The sequence below is a fragment of the Aethina tumida genome, chromosome 2 (assembly GCF_024364675.1).
Source record: "Aethina tumida isolate Nest 87 chromosome 2, icAetTumi1.1, whole genome shotgun sequence".
Classification (NCBI taxonomy): Eukaryota; Metazoa; Arthropoda; class Insecta; order Coleoptera; family Nitidulidae; genus Aethina; species Aethina tumida.
This window is the reverse complement of record NC_065436.1, coordinates 15087513-15113028: the sequence shown is the minus strand read 5'-3', so window position 1 is coordinate 15113028 and position 25516 is coordinate 15087513. Positions and strand designations below refer to the sequence as shown.

Here is a 25516-nt window from a genome sequence, read left to right as displayed (position 1 = left end):
TTTACAAAGGTTAAATAGAGTTATTTATAAGAAATAGATAACATTATATAATATTTTTTTTTTGCTTATTATATTTACAAATGCTTATTATACAATTAAAGATGAAAATATTCTTTATTTAGACAGAATTTTGTTTGTTATAAAATTCTCGATTCGATTATTCGTTCTAAGCTAAGTACATTTTCCCTGTAATTTATTTTAATGTAAATCTACTTTTTATTTCATAAGTTTTTCATAACCCTGTGTAGTTTAATTAGATCTTAAATATTTTATTAGTTGCATCATCAAAGCGATTAGTAATCATTATTTTAAACATGCAATAACGACTATGTACAGAGTAAATATTAAATTAATGATGTTTTCTTACAAAAGCCATTAAATTTTTATACATATTTTCAATTTAAAATTAACTTTTAAATTTTATAAATAATAGTAATAATAATAATAATAATAATAATAATAATAATAATAATAATAATAATAATAATAATAATAATAATAATAATAATAATAAAATTGATAATATTGATGATATTCATAATATTGATGATATTGTTGATATTGATGATATTGATAATATTGATGATATTGATAATATTGATAATATTGATAATATTGATAATATTGATAATATTGATAATATTGATAATATTGATAATATTGATAATATTGATAATATTGATAATATTGATAATATTGATAATATTGATAATATTGATAATATTGATAATATTGATAATATTGATAATATTGATAATATTGATAATATTGATAATATTGATAATATTGATAATATTGATAATATTGATAATATTGATAATATTGATAATATTGATAATATTGATAATATTGATAATATTGATAATATTGATAATATTGATAATATTGATAATATTGATAATATTGATAATATTGATAATATTGATAATATTGATAATATTGGTAATATTGATAATATTGATAATATTGATGATATTGATAATATTGATAATATTGATAATATTGATGATATTGATAATATTGATAATATTGATAATATTGATTATATTGATAATATTGATACTATTGATAATATTGATAATATTGATGATATTGATGATTTTGATAATATTGATGATATTGATAATATTCATGATATTGATAATACTGTTAATATTGATAATATATATTAATATTGATAAATAAAAATAATAATAAAAGTTTTATAGAAACACTCCAAAAAAATTAGATTCTAAAGTAGATAAGGGATATACAAATTGGCAAGAAAGTTTCTACTATCTTATTTTCAAAATATAGTAGCACATTTCAATAAAATTTTTCTTATATATTCAAAGAATGGATTAAACTTTTCTGTAAGTACAAAATTACATTTTATTGATATTGAGTATGTTAATTATAAAAACAAATTCTTCTAAGACAAAGTATTGGCAATTTTTGTAATAACATTGTATCATTAATATATGGCTTCATTTAAAAAACTACATTGTCACAAATAAAAAGTAACAAAAAGATTTGTATAGATGACAATAAAACTGTAAAGTGATGGTAATAAAATTGATAACTTAATATTATGTATGTCACTAATATTATCCATGTTTCAGTGGATGTTTACTTTCTATTGCAGATCCTTGAAAAAAAGCACTTTAACACAAAGCACTGTAAAATGTTAATATGGTAATATCTTGCTATCCTAATTGGTTGATAATTGAACTTGTTAATTTTGTCGACACCGTCAATTGATATTACATATTTAAATCTTAAATTTATAAAATTTATATCTATTTATAGAATTAACGAACCATATAATTACAGAAATGTAAAATATGTAATATTTATGATGTCATCAGAAATAAATATCTGGATTATTTTGAGGTTTCGTGTTTACTAACACATTCATTCGTTTTGAGAATTTAAGGCGTTTTACACGAGTTCCAAATGTGTCCGTTACTTGAATATAAATTAAACCCTGCTTTGATATGTTATGCTGTTGTCGTGTGTTTTAAAATATATCAGTTATATGAAAAATTATATTAAACCTTAGCTGTCAACTTTAAAATTCATGGGTATCCTATATGTCAGACGGCATAAAAAATCATGTCATAAATCCTTAAAATAATATGTATTTATTTGAAAATTTTATATATATTTTTTTAAACTGTTTGGTTTGTATATTTTTACAAGCTTTGTAAAGGTTACTGCATAATAGTAATAAACTTAAGGAAAAACTTAGGCCTGGGTAGGTATAAGCTATGTAAGACGTACACCACAGTAACTAAAAAAGTTTTAGTGATAGAATAATTGGATAATCTTGTATTTAGTATGCCATATAAACATAGGGCCGTTTCTTATACGGTACGAACTAACAATTATAATAAGAAAGTAAATTCAAAGTGCCAGTTAGTAATAAATTTTCGCAAATACAAAGAAGTCTTTCTCACCTTTGTGTATCGTATTTAGAATAATGGGCTATTTTCAACACAGAACTGTTTTAATAATGCATTTATTATCGCAAGAATCGTTATAAAAGTGTAAAATATGTTTCTCTTTTCTTATATAACCCAATAAAAGAGCTAGTATATTGCCACAGCTTTTTAGCATATGCAATTAAATTGAAGCATTTACGTTTTAAAGTACATTGTAGCTGCGTGAATAAATTAAAAGTGGCTTAACAGCCAAAGTTTTCCTTTAAAATGTAAAATTAGTTATAGTAATGTTCATGTTGCAACTGTTCAAACGCTGAATTTCAAATTTATTGCTATTTGAATTTCACTTAAATTATGCTTCATTATGAAAATGTGCTTTTGTTATAAATCTCCGAGGATTTACAAAATGATGAATTAGCTGGCTCTTTAGAATATAGATATCAGCAAGAAGGTAATTAATTCAAAATAAATAATGTTTTGTGTAAAATTCATTTAATACATAATAATTAAAATTAATTAAAACAATGACATACTAATTAAGTGTATAATCATAATCATGTTGGCAACAAAATTGATCATGATCTATCTGCCTATGGTATTTAAAAAATCGATAATCTCATCTACTTTGTGGCATAAACATTAATTGATCAATTTGAATTAAAAATAATAGTTTTTAAATGTCTTCTGCGTTTCCATCGCCAAAGCACAGAAGCGTACTAAGGAGAGGATAAACAGACAATTTATCTCTCAGCAAAGATGCGCAGGACAACCTATTGAAATGAAGCTGGCCCTGCATGGGATAATGCTGAGTACGTGAAAAACTGTTTGGCTGGGAATGGGATTTGAACTTGGAACTGTGTGGTTCGCGCACGGGTGTCTTACCCACTACGCCACAACTGAAGGTCACAAGATTGGTGTGCGTACAGAATTAAGTAGTACTTGTAATGCAGGTGTCAAGGTGGCCACCAGTTATTCCAGAAATTATACCAATCGACTTTATGGAAAAATTTATTAAAAATGATAACTTATCAGAAAATTTGACTTTAGGCATCAATTTTCAGAGTATTTGTCATATTTTGTCATAAATTTTTATTTCTGAAAATGGAAAATATAAAGGTACTATGTTTTTTATTTTTAAATAAAAATAAGTCCCAAGTTAATAAAATAAAAACAAAAATGAAATTGATAATTTAGTTCTAACGAAAGGAGAATTGAACTAATTTTGACATAAAATATTTTTAACTAAAAAACTAACTGAAATAACTAAATTTAATAATAATAGTTTGCTATTTACTTTGAAAAGATAAGTACAGGAAAATAATCGGTAATAGGGAAATGTTTCTTATTAGAAAATCAGTTTGGCTTCAGATGTCAATTTTCAGAGTATTTGTCATATTTCTTCATAAATTTTTGTTACCCCTTCCCTACTTACAATTTTTTCGAAATTTTTTAATGGGATAATTACTTAAAAATTAATAAATAGGAAAATAAAATATAAACTAAAGACGTCATCGAAAGTCGAATCCTGTTATTTCATTGTCAGAGATAACAATATTTGTTACCATCACATTGGGAGATACAGTTATTATTTTAATCAAAAATATGGCCCATATTTTGAGATAAGTAACAAAATATCCCAATCACATATAAATAAAGATAAAGAAATAAAAATAGATTTTTCTGATAAGTGGTGTTGAAGTCCTAGCAGATATTTTAGAAACTTAAAAGTACACTGCTCCAAGAAATTATGCACCAGACCAATAATGGATTATTTTTTTTCTGAAAATGGAATATATTAAGGTAATATATTTTTTATTTTAAAATAAAAATAATTTCTTTCCAAGTCTCAAGTTAATAAAATAAAAAAAAAGGGACTGATATTTTTAACCAAAAAACTAACTAAAACAACTAAATATAATTTATTTATGCTATTTACTTAGGAAAATAATAGGTAATTGAGACACGCCCATCAGTACTTGTTTTGGACTAGTAGAAATAGACCACACTGTATATTATTTAGATTGGGTCACAAGTTTGATTAATTAATGTCTTATAATATTTAATTCTACCTAATGAGAAGTGAGATTTAGAAATTGATAAGTTACATAGCCAAGTCTTGAATAATTGACAACTAACTGACTAAATCATAAGTTTTAATGGTTTCTATTGATCTACCATAAAAGTTAATAATATCCTAAAGGTATTCGATGGCTTTTAGTGGCTCTTCACCTATTTCAGCCATAATATTTATAGCACCTTTCGAAATATCAAACTCAATGTATGCACGGCCAACTGCTGCATTGGTATTCATTCGGTATTGTGCTGTATAGATTTGTTCGGGGACACATACATGCCCCCAGTGTCGTTTATTTTAATCTATTTGCAACATTGTCTCCCTTTTCACATGCCGAAAAAGCCGAATACAATTACTGGATGAGTTCGTTTATTTGGAAAACCTGAGTTTATATTACCGAGTATCGAAAGGTGCATTGATTTAAGGGGATGAAACAATGAATAATTTATGACGTTTTAGATTAAGCACGCATTATTGACTATTTATTTGTTGAAGTGTTTGGCTTAGAGATGAAGTTTGCTTGCGAAATTATTCACAGGGTGTTCCTCAGTTCAAAAATATTTACTCAGTTTAATAGTCAGCTTCAATTGCCCTATTATTATTATTTATGTACTATTAACTTTATATACAGGAAAGTATGCATTGATTTAAGGGGCAAAATAATGAATATTTTATGTTGTTTTGAATTAAACACGCGTTATTGACTATTTATTACTTAAAGGCATAAATATGAAATTATTCACAAAGTAGTTCTTAGGCCAAACATATTTATCGTGGTTAAGAGTTTGCATTGGGTGTTTAATAAAATATTATTTAAAAGTTTAGTTTAGCAAATTTAAATAGTTAGAACATATAAATATGGCACATAAATAAAATCGAACTTATTAGCAGAAATAACATGAATCCCTCTACTTCCAGATTTGCCCATTTACGGGTGATATGCTTTTTTGTCTGTAAACATAAACAAAGAGCCTACATAATGACTGGTATATTTCATTCCAGCATTGTGGCACAACTGAAATAAACAGTAAAACAATAGCACAGTTAGCTGCCTTAACAATGGGAACGACTTAAATGTTTCAAACAGAATTATAGTGAAGCGTCCGTTTCATTCGGTTTACGTACATAATCAAATCGAGTTCCTAAGTAAAGTTTCGATAACTTTTAATTACTGTACAACATTGCCCAGTATTCAGCCCTGCCATTATATCGTGTACATGTAGATTCGTGATAGAGTTGAAAAAAAAAACTTTTCGATCCAAATTGAGAGTTGTTATTTAGTTTGAAACGGAGAACTATTAATTAGGAGCCATACCTGCCTTTTGTACGACTGTTCTCATTCATTATTTCGAAATTAAAATTTTAAATAATAAAAATTTAATTTAAATATAGTTTAATATTTATATGTTTCTTGTAATCCTTTAATAAAGGCACTCATTTTGAACTAAAAAGGTTTCATATGGAAATTTAAAATTAATTCATATTAATGTAATTTATGTCCAAATCATTTTATTTTTTATACAATTTAGTTTCTATTTTTTAACATTGTCATGCAAAAAGTATCCTTTAAAAATAATAATCCCCTGACTCAGGAGCTGAAAATTGATTTCTTGTTCAAAAATCGATTTTTTTTTACGATGTAACTCTTGAAGTGATAAAATACTTTGAATACCTTTATAAATTATACCACTAACCACATATGCACATACCCAAAATTAGTTTATATTATTGTTTTGTTATACTTTTATATTATTTTACAATTTTTTGTGTAAATAGCTGAAATAAATTTGGCTCAATAGAAATCGATAAATTTAATATCTAAATAGAACTCTATCTTCTACAATGTATAATTTTCAGTCATTAGAGAGACTAACATGACCACTCAACATCTCTGATATGAAAAAAAAAAAATGTTAAAATGCGACTTTCTGTAATTTATTTTAATAAATTGTATATAATATATATAATTGAAGTATATGCCACTGCAATTAAATTTTATGAAATATTTAAAAATTTATAAAGGAATAGTCTTTGGCCTGGGATATAAAATTTAGAAATTAGATAAAAAACTGTTTTTAATATGAAATACGATATCGACTTAAGGCAAATGTTCTCAAGATATCTAACCACTTGTAAATGACACTTTGAAATGTTTTCCACCTTATTTTTCAGGGCCACTTTTAATAGAACTATATATTATTTGACCATCGATACATCTAAATAATCTTAGAATGAACTAAACAATTGAGTAAATAAAAACTTATTAATAAAAGTAGCTCCAATTTATTTTAATTTATAATAATTTTGTGAATTACTGTCAAAACTCAATTTGCTCAATTCAAGTCGATAAATTTAATATCAAAATAGAACTAAATCATCTTCATTTATCAACATCTCTGGTATGAAAAAAAATGTTAAAATGCCACTTTCTGTAATTTATTTTACTCTTTTATTCTCTGTTTACCTACATAACGTATATGCCATTGCAATTAAATTTTTTGAAATATTTTATATATATTGAAATTTATAAAGTAATAATCTTTGACGGTAGATGTAAAGTTTAGAAATTAGATAAAAAACTTGTGGTGTATGTGAAGTACGATATTGGCTTCTGGCAAATGTTCTTAAGATATCTAACCACTTGTAAATGACACTTCTTTTCCGCCTTATTTTTCGGGGCTACTTTTAATAAAACTATATATTATTTGACCTTCAATAACAAATAATATAAAATAATCACTAAATAATAACTAATTCGTTTTGGACTATTCAGCACAAATCAATCTTATATTATTCTCATAACTTTTTAAATACATGTCATTCAAAAAAAGAGAACGTACAAGTCCACTCCTCACGGTTAGCCTTAATATTTCCACCAGAACACAGTAGATTGGAAAATTCCTGAAACAGTGGCACGCGTATATGTAATCGAAGTCGGGGATGGACAAAAAACAAGTTTAACGGATAATGTATAGAAGGATGGAGAACGAGATTGACCGATGGGTCGCGTTACTCTGCTACTGTGGCGTCTGGTCGTACGGGCCCCACGGGCCTACTATCACGTTCAATCTCCGTCCGACTTTTTATCACACAAAACGAATTTATGGATTTCGATTTTGGCCAACCCTACGTACGCAAATTTTATTGAAATATTCATTTAACCTAATTGTTTTTGTGTTACTATATGGTAATGGGAAACGACAGAGTATCGACAAAGTATAAATGTTGAGGTAAATTAAAGAAATTATCCATTGTCACTGATTAATAATTTTTTTCTTGATTCATTGATTATATGGTAGTACTGAGTTTGATAAATATACAAGGGTTAGTTATTAAACAGTAAATTCAATTTGTAATAGAAAAACCTTTGTTTCATGATTTTATTTATTTAAATAAATGTGAGTTTTGATAAATACAAATAAACGCAAACAGTATTCATCACATTGTACGCCTATACATTTTTTTGTTTATTTATTTGTTAAAACAATTGGTTGGATTACTTGTGAACTGTTCCGGAATACAGGATAAATAAAGGAATATGATGATATTTATTGAACGTGGCAATAAATAAAATTAAATCTATTGGAAAGTAATCTAAATGATTTTTAATTTCTTTTTTTGGTAATAAATATATTTTATAAAATATACAAATATATTTTAGTTAGGACCGATTACGACAAATTAAGTTTGGAAATGCCCCGTGTCAAAAAGAAATTATATTCTCTTCTCTACTGTAGATAGCCTTCACTTATTTGACCACAAAAGAATCTAATTTTACAAGTTACAATAGAATGAAAGATACAGTTAACAAATACACACATTCAGAAAAAAATATCCTTCATTTTGGCACGACATAATAACTTTCCACATATTTTCATAAATACACGACTCAAGCAGCAGTCGATAACGCGTTTATTAAAACTGGTAGTTCACTTGAATTAACAAATGTGAGAGTACGAACATGTGCTGAATTAATTTCCGTTGGAAACTATAAACAATATAAGAACTGGCAACCCTTTAGCCACAAAAGATTTGACCCTTCGCATGTTATTAAACACATATTGCTTGCTTTTCACGTATCACTGACAGCAATTTCGCCCAAAGGTCGGCCACTTTTTCTGCTACCAGGAGCGCCAAGCTAATAACCATACCACTTTCCATTGAAAACTGATCCTTATATACTATATTTTGAACACGGCCGACAACTGGAGGGTCCTAAAATCAATGTAGTCTATGTTTAGATAGTAAGCTTGGTCACTCTGCTGTAAGCCTTACATATATCACCTTAAATCTGGTGGATTAAGTGTGGACTTTGAAAGATACACACACGAATTTGATATACAATTTCGGATTATAAATGTTAATGAAACTCAATTTCTGAATTATAAAAAAAATCGGTTGAAAAATGCGGTTTATTTTAAAATAAATAATATTTTTGAAATACTGAGCTTTTTTTATCTTTGGTTTTTAATTTTCGTTTAATATTCTAATAAATTAAATAAATTAATGCTTCTGCAGCATTCGAATTTCGTGTACAGGACAGGGCAATCTGAGTAAAATTTATGTTTCTTCTTCAGGTTAGACGTTTCCGGTCACTAAATAAATAGTTCGAGCAGAAAATAGAGTACCTTACGTTAGAATTCTTATAATTAAACTTCTTTTTACACTATTTCTGGAATAGGACATATTTTATTTGTAATATTGACCACTGATTAAAATTTGAGTTAAATGCCACGATAAGAATCGGTCCCAGGAAGGTATCGGACTGATAATTTCAGGAAATTTTCGTACTCATAAGATACTTCGATGCTGCAAGTCTCAGCTCTTTATCTGTTACCGTTTCTGAATAATTCAAAAAATACTGAAAATCAGAAATTCTCAGCACCTTGCGAATCGATTGGTCTAAATACCGGATATGTTTTGGGGCATAATGGAGGTATGTTTGTTCATAAGTAATAAGATTAAAATGCGTAGATTATTGTATATATTTATCATAAATAATTTAACCTTACTTCCAGCAATGAGTTGGTAAAGGGAACTCTTACATTGCAGTGTAATTACCATGTCGGATATCCATCTTTTTAATAATATATATATAATCATTAGAAACACATTTGCCATGTATTTTTTATGGTATATAACGTTGTCTTGATCTCATTAATAAAATTATTATGTTTCAAATTAACCTTTATATCTGGCACTGAATAAACATGGCTCAACATTGCTACAAAGAATATTTTCATGGAAATGTGAAGGTAATTCAAAGTATATACCAATTATTATTCTGAAGGTATACGTGGAAAAAACTAAATTAAGATCTTCTAATAAAAAAGTGAATTTTCTTTTAATACAAATTTCCAATCACAAGAAATTTTAAACTTAATCAGAATATGTATACTGTGGATGCACTTCGGAACGACGTTGAAGTAATGTAATATAACTTTCTCTTTTAATTAAACTTCGTTTATTGCGTCCATATTAAAGTACATGTGTAGTAGTAAGTTCCCAGGCTTTTGAAATCTTTATTTAAATTCGAATACATAACTCGTTGAAAAGTTTTTTCCAACTTTCATTGGATTTCATTTCAATATGTTGGCCAAAAATCGAAGTCGTATTTATGCGAAAAATATTGTAAAATGGCAGTAAATCTTAAAACATTTCCTCCCATATCTGTTATAAAAAGTCATAACAAAAAAACTTGTAAATCATAAAAAAGGGGCAAGGTACGATCGTAAAGCATCACAAGGGGCTAAATAACGTATTCGTAATTTCCTCTACGGGGATGTTCTCCCCGTCTTGCTCGGTAACATGTTTTACGATAGTTTTCGAGGGCCTCAACTTTGCAATCGTGCATTAAGAACGCGTATAAAAAATCTGGATGAACCGAAGTAAAGACATATATCTTTTTGCCACTTGAAAAGTTATACTGTAAATCGAAATTTTTATGCCTGGATGTGATGCATCGCTGTGGTCGTAGTGATTTGTGTTTTGGTCCGGGCCGCGCCGGCGGACTCCGCAGATCCATGTAAATAAAGTACAATCCATACAGCCATTTTCCGCAACAATTTCTTTTATAGTCCTCAATAGATCGGAGCCTTAAATATATTTCAGCTTTTAGGCTATAAAATGACAAAGAGCCAATTTAAGTATATTCGATATGGGGATTTACCGAAAATTTATATGTCTTGTACGTAGCGTTGCCTCAATGTTCAACCTGAATAATTTACATTGAACCATTGAATGTTTTTATTATTAATTTGACGAGTTTTGTTGGCCATTTTAATAATTTTTAAAAGTGTGATCACCTGAAACTCAAGATTTGTCATATATTTAAATGATTTGATTTCTGTAGATATTTTTTGGTCCATGACTTACCACAATGAAACCTCAAAAAAGTACAAAAAGAATCAGAACAGTTGAGTCAGAGATAAATCTATATGGCAAAGGGTGATAGAAAATGATGTCTTGAGTAGATTACTTATAGACATAGTCTTATTAATTTACGACGTTTTATTCAGTGACATCATAATGAGATAAATGATGCTTTATCAATAACAAATTTGAAAATTATCAAAATTTCCCTACAATCAAATACATAAATTAGTATGACAATGAATAATTAATTATTATATTTCTAATGCTTAACTGTTAGAAGAGTAAATTGACAATTTTTAGCTTCTGTTAGTAACACAATAACGTAAACGACCATGGCATGGAAAAAATTAAATCAGTCTGTGACACACGTTTATAATACAGAGCAAAGGGTTGCTTCCCATGCATTTATTAAAGCGATGAATCTATCACATTTACATTTTATCATAGTCAGTGATATAATATATTGATCTTGGATATTGCAGTTGTCACTGATTTATAACCCAATATTATATGTAGTCTCAAGTTTATGTAGGGATGACAGAATATTTGTCTTTAAAATTGAAGATATTTGATAAGGATTTTTAAATAGAATTCTTCCTAGGTAATATTTATATATTCCAAATTTTAAAAAAAATAATGTTGGTCATGTTAGTCGTCTACATAATTTTGAATTGATCTGTAAATTATGTTAAGAAAATTCTATAATCTTAGTAAAGAGAAATGTTTTTCTTAGTTGTAACAAATTAAGTAGATAATTGAGTTTTCTTTCTACTTTATTAAAAATATTTATGAATTTGTTTATTGATTAGATGTAATTTATAACTATATCGATATATTCCTACTACTTTTATAAATAACATTAAATAATTTTGAACTGAACTGTAAATTATATTAAGAAAATTTTATAATTCTAGATTCTTTTCTTAGTTGAAACAAATTAGGTAGATAATTGAGTTTTCTATCTACTTTACTAAAAATATTTATAAATCTTTTTATTGATTTAAACTTTCTAACTATATCGATATTTTCTTACTATTTTTCAAAAAAAAAAAAAAATAATAAGTTTTAATTGAACTGTAAATTATATTAAGAAAAGTCTATAATTTTAGTGAACAGAAATGTTTTTCTTAGTTAGTTCTTCTTTACTAAAATATTTATAAAATCGTTTATTGACTTAGACGTTATTTATAACTATATCGATACTATTCTAATATTTTTACAAAAAAACAATAAATAATTTTAAATTGAACTGTAAATTATATTAAGAAAATTCTATAATTCTGGTAATGAGAAATGTTTTTCTTAGTTGAAACAAATAAGAGATAGATAATTGACTTTTCTATCTTCTTTACTAAAAATATTTATAAATTTGTTAATTATCAAAAAACAGCATTTTAAAAGTACACATAGTTAAATAGGCGAGGCTGTAACCAAACTATTAATTGGACATTGATTAACAGAGTTTGAATGATAGTGACATTCAAACTGCAAGGAGACATCAATAGTTAAATTAATTGATTTATTCATAAACCTTGTCAACAGCAACTATAGATGCATGTTTGAATGATACGTAAACTCACATATGCATCTACCATGTGTATAACCCCTGTTTAAATAATGATCCACTCTCTTATATTGATTGACCAGCAAATTTCACGGATCAGGGCTTAACAAATAAGGGCTAGGTTACTAGTTGGTAGCGGCAAAATTAAAATTTAACATGGCCAACAACATTATATTCATAGTATACCTCGAGGAAAGAAATTATTTTCCAAATTAAAATCATGGAGTGTATCGTTCTTCAAATCCGATGAGAGAAAAATCAATACCTGTCGATTGTAATGGGTGTTTTACAACAATTTTCAAGATTTGGTGATATGGAAGGAAAAAATAAAACTGGACGCCCAAGAAAAACCAATAAGTTTCAGGATAAACAAATTTTATCCCACTCCAAAAAAGATTCTTTCCTGAGTTCCAACAAAATTAAATGTCTACTTGAGACGCAACTTGGAATTAAAGTTTCTTCAAGAACTGTAAGAGATAGATTACTACAAGGGGGTCTTCATGCGAGAAGTCCAGACTAAAAAACCACTACTATCAGAAAAGAACAGACGACCCAGAATTGAATTTACCAGGTCCCTTTTACAGTGGACTTTAAATGATTGGAAACGAACGATCTGGTGTGATGAAATCAAGTTTAATCTGGTTAGTAGTGATGGGATTTTATATGTAAGGCGACCTATTCATGAAAAGTTTAGCCCTAACTTTACCATACTCACTGTTAAACACAGCAGCAGGTCGGTAATGGTATGGGGCTGCTTTTAGGGATTTGGAATAAGTCGTCTCCTTTGAATAGAGAATATCATGAATCGTTTTGTATATAAAGAAATATTGAGGAACAATATGGTACCGTATTCAGATAAAAATATGCCACTAAAACTTTATTTTCAAAAAGATAATGACCCGAAGCACACTTCAAAATATTTGAAGCAGTGTCTTTTAAGGGAAAAAATTAATGTTATGAACTGGCCATCTCAATTTCTTAATCTAAACTTCAATGAAAACTTATGGGAGATAGTGAACAACAAAATAAGACACAAAAAGTATAGTTATCAGCAAGATTTATTCACGGTTCTGCAAGAGTCCTGGCAAAATATGGACCCAAATATTATTGACCATTTGTTGTTTTGCATTTAAAAAAGGTGTTTGGAAGTTATTCATAATAATGGGAATTTTACAATATATTAGTGTAGAATTAATTAAAAGACTAATAACAAATTATTTGTAGTAATAAAACTAATAAATAGCATAAGTTGCTCTACTTTTTACCAACCCAAAACAAATAATCATCAGTAAAATTAAACACTTTATTTTTTTATTGTTTAACTATGTAATTATTCAATTTACAAAGGAAAGTTAATTTTCAATATAAATTTTTTAAACATAATAACCATGACAAAAATTATTTGAATTCCTACTTTCTGCTAATACTGCAGAACTGCAGATATTTCAGTGTAAATATTTGTTTCGGGCACTTTGAAGGTGAATAACGTAGCTACGTACAGCTCACGCACTAATTCGGTCAATCGACTCGCACTTTTTAGGCGTTGACGAATGTTTTTGCAGATGGGGGTGGCTTGGCACGTTGGCAATTGTAGTTATGCTAAACACGTCTTTAGTTCACACAGGTTCCGCCGGTTGCGTGACGGAGCGACACTCCTGCATACCGGTCCTAAGCTCCAGACACTGTACCTAAGGGAAACATCCTTGCGAGCATAAATACGAACTACCTAGGATTTCGCTGCACTTTACAATTTGTACTACTTTACAGGGTTAAAGTAGGTAACAAATATGTTGCGGAAGCTCCAGGGAGTTTGCCGTCTTACAACTAACAATTCTTTACATTGTGTATAATGTTACACAAGAATAGATAAACGATCTTTTTAGAGTCGTCCTGTCTTTAGAGACACATTCTACTGCTCCAAATAAGAAACTATAATTTGTGGCGTTCTCCATCCGGCAAACTATTTATCACTAAGTTTTCTTAAATATTACTTTTCTTTCAAATGAGCACACATATCTTTGTAATTTATTTAGTATACATTTTTCCCTATGAATTAAACTTGTTAGTATTGTAATATATTATTTATACTTTTTTAATTCCATTTATAGTATATAAAACATGACAAATCAGCACCAAATCCGAAATAGAATACATCTACATATCAGACAATGTCAAGTTGTATAATATTTAGTCTCGTGTTGGTAATTAACTGATAATGGTTAAAATAATGGTTCAAAATATGACCCACCATTTGTGTGAACAGCATTTGTTATTTATATATATATATATATATATATATATATATATATATATATATATATATTAGACTGTTTAAAATAAAATCGACAATTTTTTTTTCTTATTTATATCGAAAATCTTATTGGAAAAAAAATACTGTGAAAGTTACAGCTCTTAATATTAATATTAAAAGGTGCCGCAATGTAAATTTTAATTTCTCGTTTAAATAACACGGGAACGGTGTTCTCTTGGATTTTGAACTAACTCTCGTTAGAGATAATATTTCAAAATGATCAAAACAGATTTTTATAGAAAATTTAACGCTCTACAAAAAAAGTCTCTTACAGTTTTTTGATATATTCATTTTTTCAAAAGTTATTTAACATTAAAGTTGGATTGATTTAAAATTTTGACATTTTTCTCATTTTCTGACGCAACCATCAACTTTATGGGAAAATTTTATATGACATTTTTTGTAGAGAATTCAATTTCCTATAATTTATCCCCGAAAAAGTTTTTGAGATTTTTTACAGATCATAAGTTATCTGCAGAAAACTAAAAATTCGTTACACTGACTTTTTCTAAAATTTGGCATTTTTTTTCTGTATTCACTTATAACTAGCAATAAGTGTTTCACGAAGAATGAAGAGCAATTACAATATAATAATAATCTCATATAAAATTTTCCCATAAAGTTGATGGTTGCGTCTGAAAATGAGAAAAATGTCAAAATTTTAAATCAATCCAACTTTAATGTTAAATAACTTTTGAAAAAATGAATATATCAAAAAACTTTAAGAGACATATTTTGTAGAGCGTTAAATTTTCTATACAAATCTGTTTTGATTATTTTGAAATATTGTCTCTAACGAGAGTTAAAAAAATTTCAAAATCCATGAGAACACCGTTCCTGTGTTATTTAAACGGGAAATTAAAATTTACGATGCGGCACCTCTTAATATTAATATTAAGAGCTGCAACTTTCACAGTATTTTTTTACCATTTCCAACAAGAGTTTCAATATAAATAAAAAAAAATTCTCGATTTTTTTGAAACAGTCTAATATATATACTTATAAATAACAAATTATTATTTACATTTGTATTGGACATTCATTTATTTAACACAATATTTGTATTTTACGTGTATTAAGTCCCAATTAATAATTTTTATAAACCATTATCCAAATCCTTGGAGCGTCTCATACGTACATATATTTGTTACATGTCGTAAATTTTTACATCATTATTTTCCCCGTACGATGGAGAACGAGAATAAAACGATGGTTGAACTTACGTTTATGGGTTATTCTCTTTTGAGTATGAAGTGTATTAGAAAGATAAAACGTATTGATTTATTTAACATTATGGTTTACACAGACCACCGTGCTCAGTGTAGCGTGTGCAACCGTAGTTATAAATTATGTTTTAGACTCTAAAGCTACCACACTAAGTCAAACCTAAGCTCAACGTACATAAGGTGAGTTGTTCATTTTCGCACTCGTACCTAATAGTCCATAGAGGGAGCACCATATGGTCTGATATACGGCCTCATTTCGTTGAGAATTCTCACACACTCACCAAATTAATTGCATCTATTACATTCTAGTTATTTCTTAAGAATATCAATTTTTAAATCTACTTTTTGTTTTTAATATTTTATTATTATTATATGCGAAGTATAAACCGGTTAGACTCACTGAAATATTTTAATATAGAGTTCATTTAATTCTTCATAACTTTGTGCCTGGATCAAAAAGTTTCTGATAATAAAAAACTTGCTATAAGTTTAAATATTAGTTTTCTTTTCCGGTAAGATTTTAATGTGGATTCCGATGTTTCCTTACCGACTTTCTGACTTTAAAAGGCTTCCAAAGTCGAGAAACCTTTTACTTTTTTTACATCCATATGTTACAAATAAAACTTTTAATATAAGAAATTATAATTTATAATCTGATATTTCACTAACTAATAGTAGTAAGGAAATATTTTCAACATAATTAACTAGTGATATAACCAATTTGTATGATTCACACAATCTATCTGTTAAAAAGTTTATATAGTTAAGTCTATAGACATTTGTTTATGTAGTGAATAAAATGTAAATTGGTCCTGTATTAAAGGTCAGTTTACTAGCTAACAATGAAGGCATTTATGTTAGTCTTACTCCTAGATGTAGCATCATCCATGGAAAGGGCTACAGAAAAAGGTAATTTATCTTGTTTATTATATATAAATATTACTTTTAAAACTTTTAAAAATATATTTATATGTCATTGTCATAATTAACCTAACTTTTGTCATCTTTTTTCCAAAGATATTAAAAAACAGTGACAAAATTATGCAGTACCAAGGTACTTGGCATCAATCTCAATATGTAAATAGCTAAATTTAAAATGTTAAAAGTATTAGTTGTAGATTATAATTTTTAAATTTATTTAAATTTGTCTTTGTATATTATATTAGGCATAGGCATAATTTAAAGGAATAATAGTACCAAAATAGTCTAGAAATAAACACTTTCAGGGATATGGAAAAATAATCTTTTTTATAGCACCTTTTTAATTTAAAAAACTTTTTTTATCATGCAGCCTGATGACACTACATGTGCCACCTGTCAGGGCAGGTGGTTTAGGTTAGAGGTTTATTTGTCGTGTGCTGCGATTATCTGATGCCTGTTCATTGAGCATGTGGTACTATCTATTGGGAGAAACAAAGTTAATGAGGTTGGAATTAATACACAATGAATAGAGTTCTTAAATTCTTCAACAACGACTAGTTTTTTACAAAGATTATTTCCTGGGACTACAGGCAATAAATGTAGTTAAAGCCTAATGGTGTTTCTACTCACTTTTTCATTTTTATTTTCACATATATGGATATGAAGAGCCAAACTTGTACTATATTCTACGAAATTACCAAAGCTTTTTTTTTGTTTGTAGAGAATAAATAAGTAATTGCTATAAAATTTATATTATATTGTTATATTTTTGTATACTAATGATTATTAACTATGTATGTTTAAGAAATTCAAACACCAAAGTTTTATTTAAATTCTACAACAAAAATAAACTGAATTGAACTTTTATTTATACTCACACTTTACACTTTGGACATTGAATTATTCTATTTATATAAACAGTTAGTCTGGTATTAAACAGGTACTAGAAATTCAATACTTACTTAATAATATTTTGCTGATTGAATAAAACGAATCACAATATTATGGTAAAATGATACATCCATTATCTACAGCTTTTTAACCCAATGCATGGAATCAGTTTATTTTAAAATTTAAGGACGAAAATCATTAATAAATATATATGTAACGTATTAATTCAAATTTAAGGTATAACAAAAATATATATATATATGATCAGTAGACATTTTATATTATCTAATATATGCCTGTAGGGCATTATCCAATTATCTGTATTAAATTGTAAAAAATATTTTATAATTGTATATATACGTATAATATAATGAAATATCACGTATTAATATGCCGTAATAAAAAAAATATGGTCCAAATTATAACATGGGAAGTACAGACGAGCCCTTTGTGTAACGATTCATTGTTTCAAGAACAATTTCTACTTTGTTATTTTGAAAATATCAAAATACAAACATGCCAATTAACAAATAAAATGAACAATTCTGTGTTTCACAAATGAAGCTTTAATGCCGTTCAGGAAACAATGTTACCAATTTCGCATTCACATCATCATTCTTGAACACAAATACATTTATGAAGAGAAAAACCGAATAAAAACAAATGAGTATGCGAATCCTGAATGTAAATTATTAATGTTTCATTTGTACGAGATATGAAAAGTTTTGCCATATTGTACAAATTAATTTTATGATTTTCACAAATGTTTACCTCAATAATTGAAATGTTTAAAATCCGCATCCAAAACTAGTTTCAATCAGGTACGTGTGTGGCACGTTTATGTTGTGTGTCTGTTTAGTGATTTCCATGGAGTTCTTTCAAATTTAATTGCCCCTGCTAAAGAATCTGGGTGAAATTGAATAAAGCCGCGCTACATTTAACCCTGTGATATTGCCGGTCGGAATTAGGCAGAGCAGAGAATTTTATCATGCTTAAAAATAAAAGCAAATAGAAACATCACCGACGTAGCATGTTTAAAAAAATATTATATGTACCAGTGTTCACTTTATTTTCCACACCACTGACATGTTCCCACCCCTTTGTTCTTGTAAAATTTCCCTATCTTGAAACTACACGGTCGACTGAATTGAAGACAACGGAGAGTGCTCCTTAAGGCCTATCATTTTTTGTTTCTTTGACGCAGGAAAGACGTATGTATAATTAAATGTGGCATAAGGAAATAGCCATATATATGTGAAGTTTTTAAACAATAATATACGTCTTTATTGACATGAAGGTTATATGAATTTCATTCATTCATATTACTATTTCTTTACTGTAAAAAGATTGGTCAAAAATCGATAGACATATTTTTGTATCTACTGTCTATCTGTATAAATATAGAATAAATAATAAAATGAACGTTCCATGGCCAATTTAGTACTTCCATGGGGAGTAATTAAAGAAGCATTTACAGTGTTTTTCGTTGCAATAAAAGCTTTGTTTCAATTTGTAATACCACGTTGCAGATTAGCTGCATTTATTGGAGCAAAAGTTAGCTTTTCAACAATAATGTACGGTGCAGTTTCGAAATACTTGGACATCGAACAACAATAGCGGTAAACTACGTTAAAGTATATTTTGATAATAGGTAACGTTCATTTAGACTAATGGATAGTATTGATTACATAATCGAATAAAGTTTTATAGCTAAAAGTTACTGATTAAAGACAATTCAATTTTCCAGACCCACGGTTTCTGGAAGAAATATTAGAATACCTTTAAAGTAGGAACGATACTCGAAGATGTGGATACAATTTAGGGGATTTGAAAGTGTAAAATAGGGTCTTTTTGTCAAGGTTAATGTTCGATTTGAAAATTTATTATTTCTGTACGCTCTGTCTACTTCACAATAATAAATGTTTCTATGCACCACAGATATAAGATATATTTATCACAGTTTTTTAATATAAATTGAATTAAATATTTATTTAATGATTGAAATGTTAATAAAGAAAGCAATATTTCGAATCAATAATATATGATAAAATTACTTTTTTGATCATAGAACATTTCTTTGTTGACAAAAGAATTCTGTTTATTCAATTATGTGTAACTTAAATAAAATATACAAAGTTGGAAAAATTAATTTCATTTTAATACTTCACTGAATATTTCATTTTGTTAGTTTATTTATACATACGTACATATTTGTTTTCATACAAATTGTTTTACTTCTATATTTCATCAGGACTGAGATACAATTCATTAATTATTATCGATTGGTTAAAATTAATGGTTCAGAGGGTTTTTTTTTGATAGCATAATGAAATATAATGGTGGTGTTGGTATAGATACAATATTTTTCCACCAAGCGAGAAAACTTAAGATGGATGTGACAGTATCAGATTGCCAGATTAATAATTTTATTTCTCGGAGATAAAATATTATGTTTTAAAGTTAAGAATATGTAATGAGTATCATATGTTCCTGTCAATGTGATTACTGTACAACAAGGAAAGTTGTTTTGAATATCGCCTTTAAGATGAATATTTGGATATATACTGTGAGTTTTTGGTTAAGCTGAGTTAAGTTAAAAACATGAATAAAGAGAGAGAATATACTATTTAACAACTATTAAGGGTACTAAATTAAATGTTAAGTCCATAAAGGAATTAAATTAATCTTTCATATGAATGTGACAAGTAATTTCATAATTAATATTAAAATATTAATTTACATATAACCAGATAGTCAATCACTTTGAAATATTGCGATCAACATTCCATTTTTCCAGTTTTATTTTTAAGTGTTATTAAACAGTTCGACGGTTTGTCAGATATCACTAAACCAGGGAATTATATGCTATCAAAATCAAAATGTGCAGGAATTATATGCCTGCTGAAAATTCCGTGAATGTAGGCTCAAATATTTTCAATAATAATAATAATAATAAATTTTGTTTATGTCCAACAGAATTAATTTTAAATAGACTCAACAACAAAAAAATATATATATTTATAATATATTACATCCTAATTAAAAATACCATCGCACATATTTGGAAAACTGGGCTTTTTATTGGAACATTGTCATCTATGTCTTGATATGGTGAGAGAAACGTTGCTTCTGGAATTACGTCTTGGCACGTTAAATTCAATGTTGGCTGGTATATAAGAACAATCAATTTTGCCATGTAATATATTGACAACCAACTTTGCTGACGTTTTTTATCTTCTTACTAGCAATGAGTCCATAGAATATATGTTCTATATACAGAGGACATAGACATACTGAAGATACACTCGTTGTGGTGACGACAATGGACATGAGCCTATTATTTATTTAAGTCTACTCGTTTCAACAAAGTTTGTGGGAACATATTTATTAATCTATCAGGTAATTACATCTTAGGACAACTTTCCAAAAATATATTTGAACTAAAGAAGACATTGCACTATTCTATTTTTTAAAAACTTAAGCTAAACAATAGATACAAGTAAAAGGTGGTGAAAATAAATGATAATTTGTTTTAAGAGTGGGAAACGGTTTTGTCACAAAATTTACAGAACACATTACATACCATTGTCGAAAACGAGTTGGGGATAATTCTTTATCCACAGTAATACTGGCGAATTTGCCTTTGGCATGTCAGTTAACATCAACTACCACGAACGAAATGTAAAATAAAGCTGTCCTCCGTTGCACCATCGTCATTCAGTGAAACAGGGAGTTCCACGGTTTATTTAGATACGAGCCATCCACTCCGTAATAAACAATCTATATTATACCGGTGAATACTTTCAATATAAGTTTTTAGACACACGTAGAAAAATAAAAAAATGTCTCCATTTTGAAATTGATTTGCTTAAAAAGTTATAGGTGTGCAAAAATAAACTACAAAACCAGTGCATACGTGAAAATGATATGCTGTATGTAGTATTTTTGTTATAGAGCTCGAGCATCGACAACGAGACATCGATTTTTGCCAGTTGCTCAGTCATTTTAAAGTTTGCGTTGATAAATTTGGATACGTTAGATTTGGAGTTGTCAGAAAATTATAAATTTCCAAAAATTTTTTTTTTTTATTTTCTTGGAGATTGAATTTTAGACAATATTTACAAATTTTTTAATTGTTTGCATTTGAAAAGTTGGTCGTGGGTGATTTGGTACAAATTTCTTTTTCTTCAAAATATCTCTGAAATGCACAAGTCTTTGTAGAAATGTATAAAAAAAATTAAAAAACTGAAAATTATTGTTATTTTTACAATTACTAGACATTCCCCAAATATTTTTGGACTATGTTTAAAATTACAAACTGATTATTATTATTGACAGAGAAGTGAGAAAATTAGAAAGTATAATAAGTCGATCCTTCTATTTACACTTCATAATTAATTGAAAGAAAAATATTTTATAAACCCTCTCACAAAAATTTTAATAATAGCTACAAAAAATAAGCTACTTCAAATAGGTGGTTTATGCATAATAATATAATTATTACAATTTAAATTAATAAAATCTATTAAAATATTGATTTATAAAATAAAATATTCCTTTTTATATAAATTATATTAACTGCGACTTAAATGGGTTGAAGCTGAAATAAATATTCAAAAAAATATATAAAACAATTTATAAAAATAATAGCAAAAAAGGAAACTAACCACAATTACAAGGGTAGTCACGTATAGATAATGTTGTTTAAGTTACATTGGTGCATGTTGATAAACCAAATTTTTTAGTCACTTCCTAAGAGTGGATGAAACAAAACATGGATTTAGAATTTCACATCAGAGACGAAAGAACGGTCAAAAGAATGCACAAACAGTGGATATCGGACTCCAAAGAATACGTAAAATTGACTGTCTGAAGAAAAGATAATGATGTTAGTTTTTTGGGTTGCCTATGGGTCAATTTTTGTTGATTGTATTCAAAAAGGAATTTGTTTATTCGGTAAAAAAATAACAAAATTGTTATAAAATTGGAAATTATTCTTATATAATTATAATTATACTAAATATTGATACATATGTAAAATAAACTAAGAAAACAATACAACATTAATTAATTAGTTTTTTTGTTTGAAGCAAAATCAAAACTCCAAGTTATATATTACTTATTCACATTATTTGGTGATTTCTTTAAAGAAAATGAGTATACTATAAATTCCCACACATATATTAAATTCAATTCAAACAATTGAATTGGGAATATCATTGTATTTACATTTTACATTATGAATATTTTTTAAAAACAATTGTATCATGATAAAGTTATTTAAGTAGTTTATTCTGTTTTTGTCATCTTATTTTTGTTTGAAACAAAGTCAAAAAATTACATTAAAACTCAAAATTATATGTAAATTAAAATTAATTAATTAATTAAAAATAAAATTACACAAAAATATATATTTTAGTCTTCTTATTCACATTATTTGCTGATTTCTCTAAAGAAAATTAATATACTATAAATTCCCACACACACACTAAATTCAGAGTTGTCAAGTATTCCGTAAATTTAACATTTTTATTTTATACCTCAGCAAGAACATTAACAGTTCACATTCTGGATACATTTGAATATTTTTTAACTCATTGAGTACTCGAAAATATAAAATGAAAAAAAAAAAAAAATGAATTGTGAATATCATTGTATTTACAGTTTACATTAAAAACAATTGTATAATGGCATAGTAATTTAAACTGTTTATTCTGTTTTTGTCATCTATTTTCCAATTAAACCAAAAAAGCTAATTACCTAAATATACATTTTTTTGACAATATGTTCATTTGACAAAAGGTCTAATAAGAGTAGAGATTAAAATATTTTGTTGTAGATTTTATAATATTTATACCGCATAAATAATTTAATAATGATAAAATAAAAAAGAATATAATAATGTTATAAAATTCTCTTTGAATGTTCCATCACGACAATGCCTCGGTTCACATATTCATTATTCACTAGTCAATATCAATGAATTAAAATTTTAATCACTTCCTCCTGCACCCCATTCGCCAGATTTAGACCTGTGGGACTATTTTCTATTTTCAACCTTAACGCTCCGTACAATGAGTGGGTGGTAAAAGATTCTCGGACAATAAAGAAATGGAATTTGCGGTTAGACATATCAAAGTTATTAAAAAACTTTTACTAATTTACTACATACTAATGATTGATAAAAATGCACATTTTAGATACAAAATTAATGGTAAAATGTTAAAACGAAGAGGTACAAAAGAATTTGATAAAAATGAAATCTGCATAGAACACGAACATAATGAAAATACCTATTTATGAGGCGAATGCTGGGTCTAAATTAATTCCGGGCATACTGCCGGATCGGGCCGTAAAAGAGCAATCCCTCAAACAGTTTTTCTATTTTTCCCGACGGCGAATTTCATGGAATCTATCGCATAAATATTACATTGGACTCTTAAGAAAATACATAGGATATCAATGAGAGTCCCGCCGCTGCGACCCAGTGCGGCGGCCGCACCGCCAAGAACAAAGGGGGTGGGAAGATGGCAGTCGTGCGGAACGGGAGCAGATCGACGGAATATCTCGCGCTCAGTGCGGTACTTCCGCTCCGCGACAGGTGGGCCAGCCAGCCAGTCGGCGCTTCTCGTGCACACGGAGCGGACGCGTTAACGGATCCACTCCAGAGGCTCTTTCGGCGTTCGGCGCGCGTGCATCTCGTACACTCGACCGCCACGGGGACGGCAGCGGTGCCGCCGCGATGAGATCTGCGACTCGTCTGCAATAGTTGGACTTGTACCCGATTATCGCCTGACTGTTGATTGTTCTTCGACGAATGCGTCCGCTGACGGTGACTTTCGGAGCAGTTATGACAATTAGTTAGTTTGTTTTTCGCCACCACGCACGCTTAATCAAACTTTCGAAATGTGGAGTACGCTGTGGATAAGCTTTTATTTGTTTATTTTTGGATCGGCACACTTTGACAGTTTCGGTAAGCAATCACATTCCAATACGATTCGGGCTAAATTGTTTTTGTTTACCGTGGAAGTTTTCAAGAAACTTTTGCCGCTTCAAAGTAATTAAGGCGGTATCAAAATTGTTTCGAGGGGTCTTCATTAGTCAGTGGACAAATTGAATAAAAAGCATGTAACCAATTAATAAAAAATAATAATCTTTATTTTATCTAGTTTTAATTGTTTTTGAATTTTATTTTTAGTTTACTTAACTGAACCACTAAACGATAAAATAAATATAAGCAAAAATTTACATTATTTCTTTAATTAAATGTTTTTTTTAAACACGATTTTAATTAATTAAAGAAGCTATTTTATCATTTTTGGCAAAGAACGTGTGCGGCCCACAAAACGAACATGTGTATTAGGAGTATCGTACTAGAAGGATCCCAGACAATCCAAACTTACAATTTAAACTTATTAAATTGATGCCAGTGTCTGAAATATATTAATTTTTTTTCAGCATTAACTGGTATTCAAGACATAATCTGTTTTCAGTGGATATTAAAACTTGTAGAACCGAATATTTATTTATATTTTAAAGAAATTATTTATTAAAGGATAATATAAATAGAAAACGAAGATTAAGTACAAATTTTAAATAAACTTTAATAATTCTGTAAATCCAATCATGTGTCAGGATTGTAAAAATATTATTTTCTCAATATATTTATCTATCATTTTATAATCTAAATGGTACTCCTTTATTTTTTTAGATGAATCTTCCCTTATCAAA

The 25516-nt window shown here is 27.9% G+C and overlaps 1 protein-coding gene across 9 annotated transcripts in view; it reads left to right on the top strand.

Moving 5' to 3' along the window:
* The window catches only part of LOC109597576 (B-cell receptor CD22), a 287560-nt gene that overhangs the window by 96521 nt on the left and 165523 nt on the right, over positions 1–25516 (top strand). For 5 of the 9 annotated variants that reach the window (XM_049962668.1, XM_049962669.1, XM_049962667.1 and 2 more), the window contains exon 1: positions 24454–24758. The exons of 2 other annotated variants lie outside the window; for them this stretch is intronic. In XM_049962668.1, the coding sequence (XP_049818625.1) occupies positions 24692–24758 (67 nt within the window). In that variant the 5' untranslated portion in view covers positions 24454–24691. Of the gene's footprint in view, positions 1–16796; positions 16883–24453; positions 24759–25516 lie in introns of those variants that run through there. 2 more of the 9 variants (XM_049962664.1, XM_049962672.1) reach the window with 2 other exon arrangements.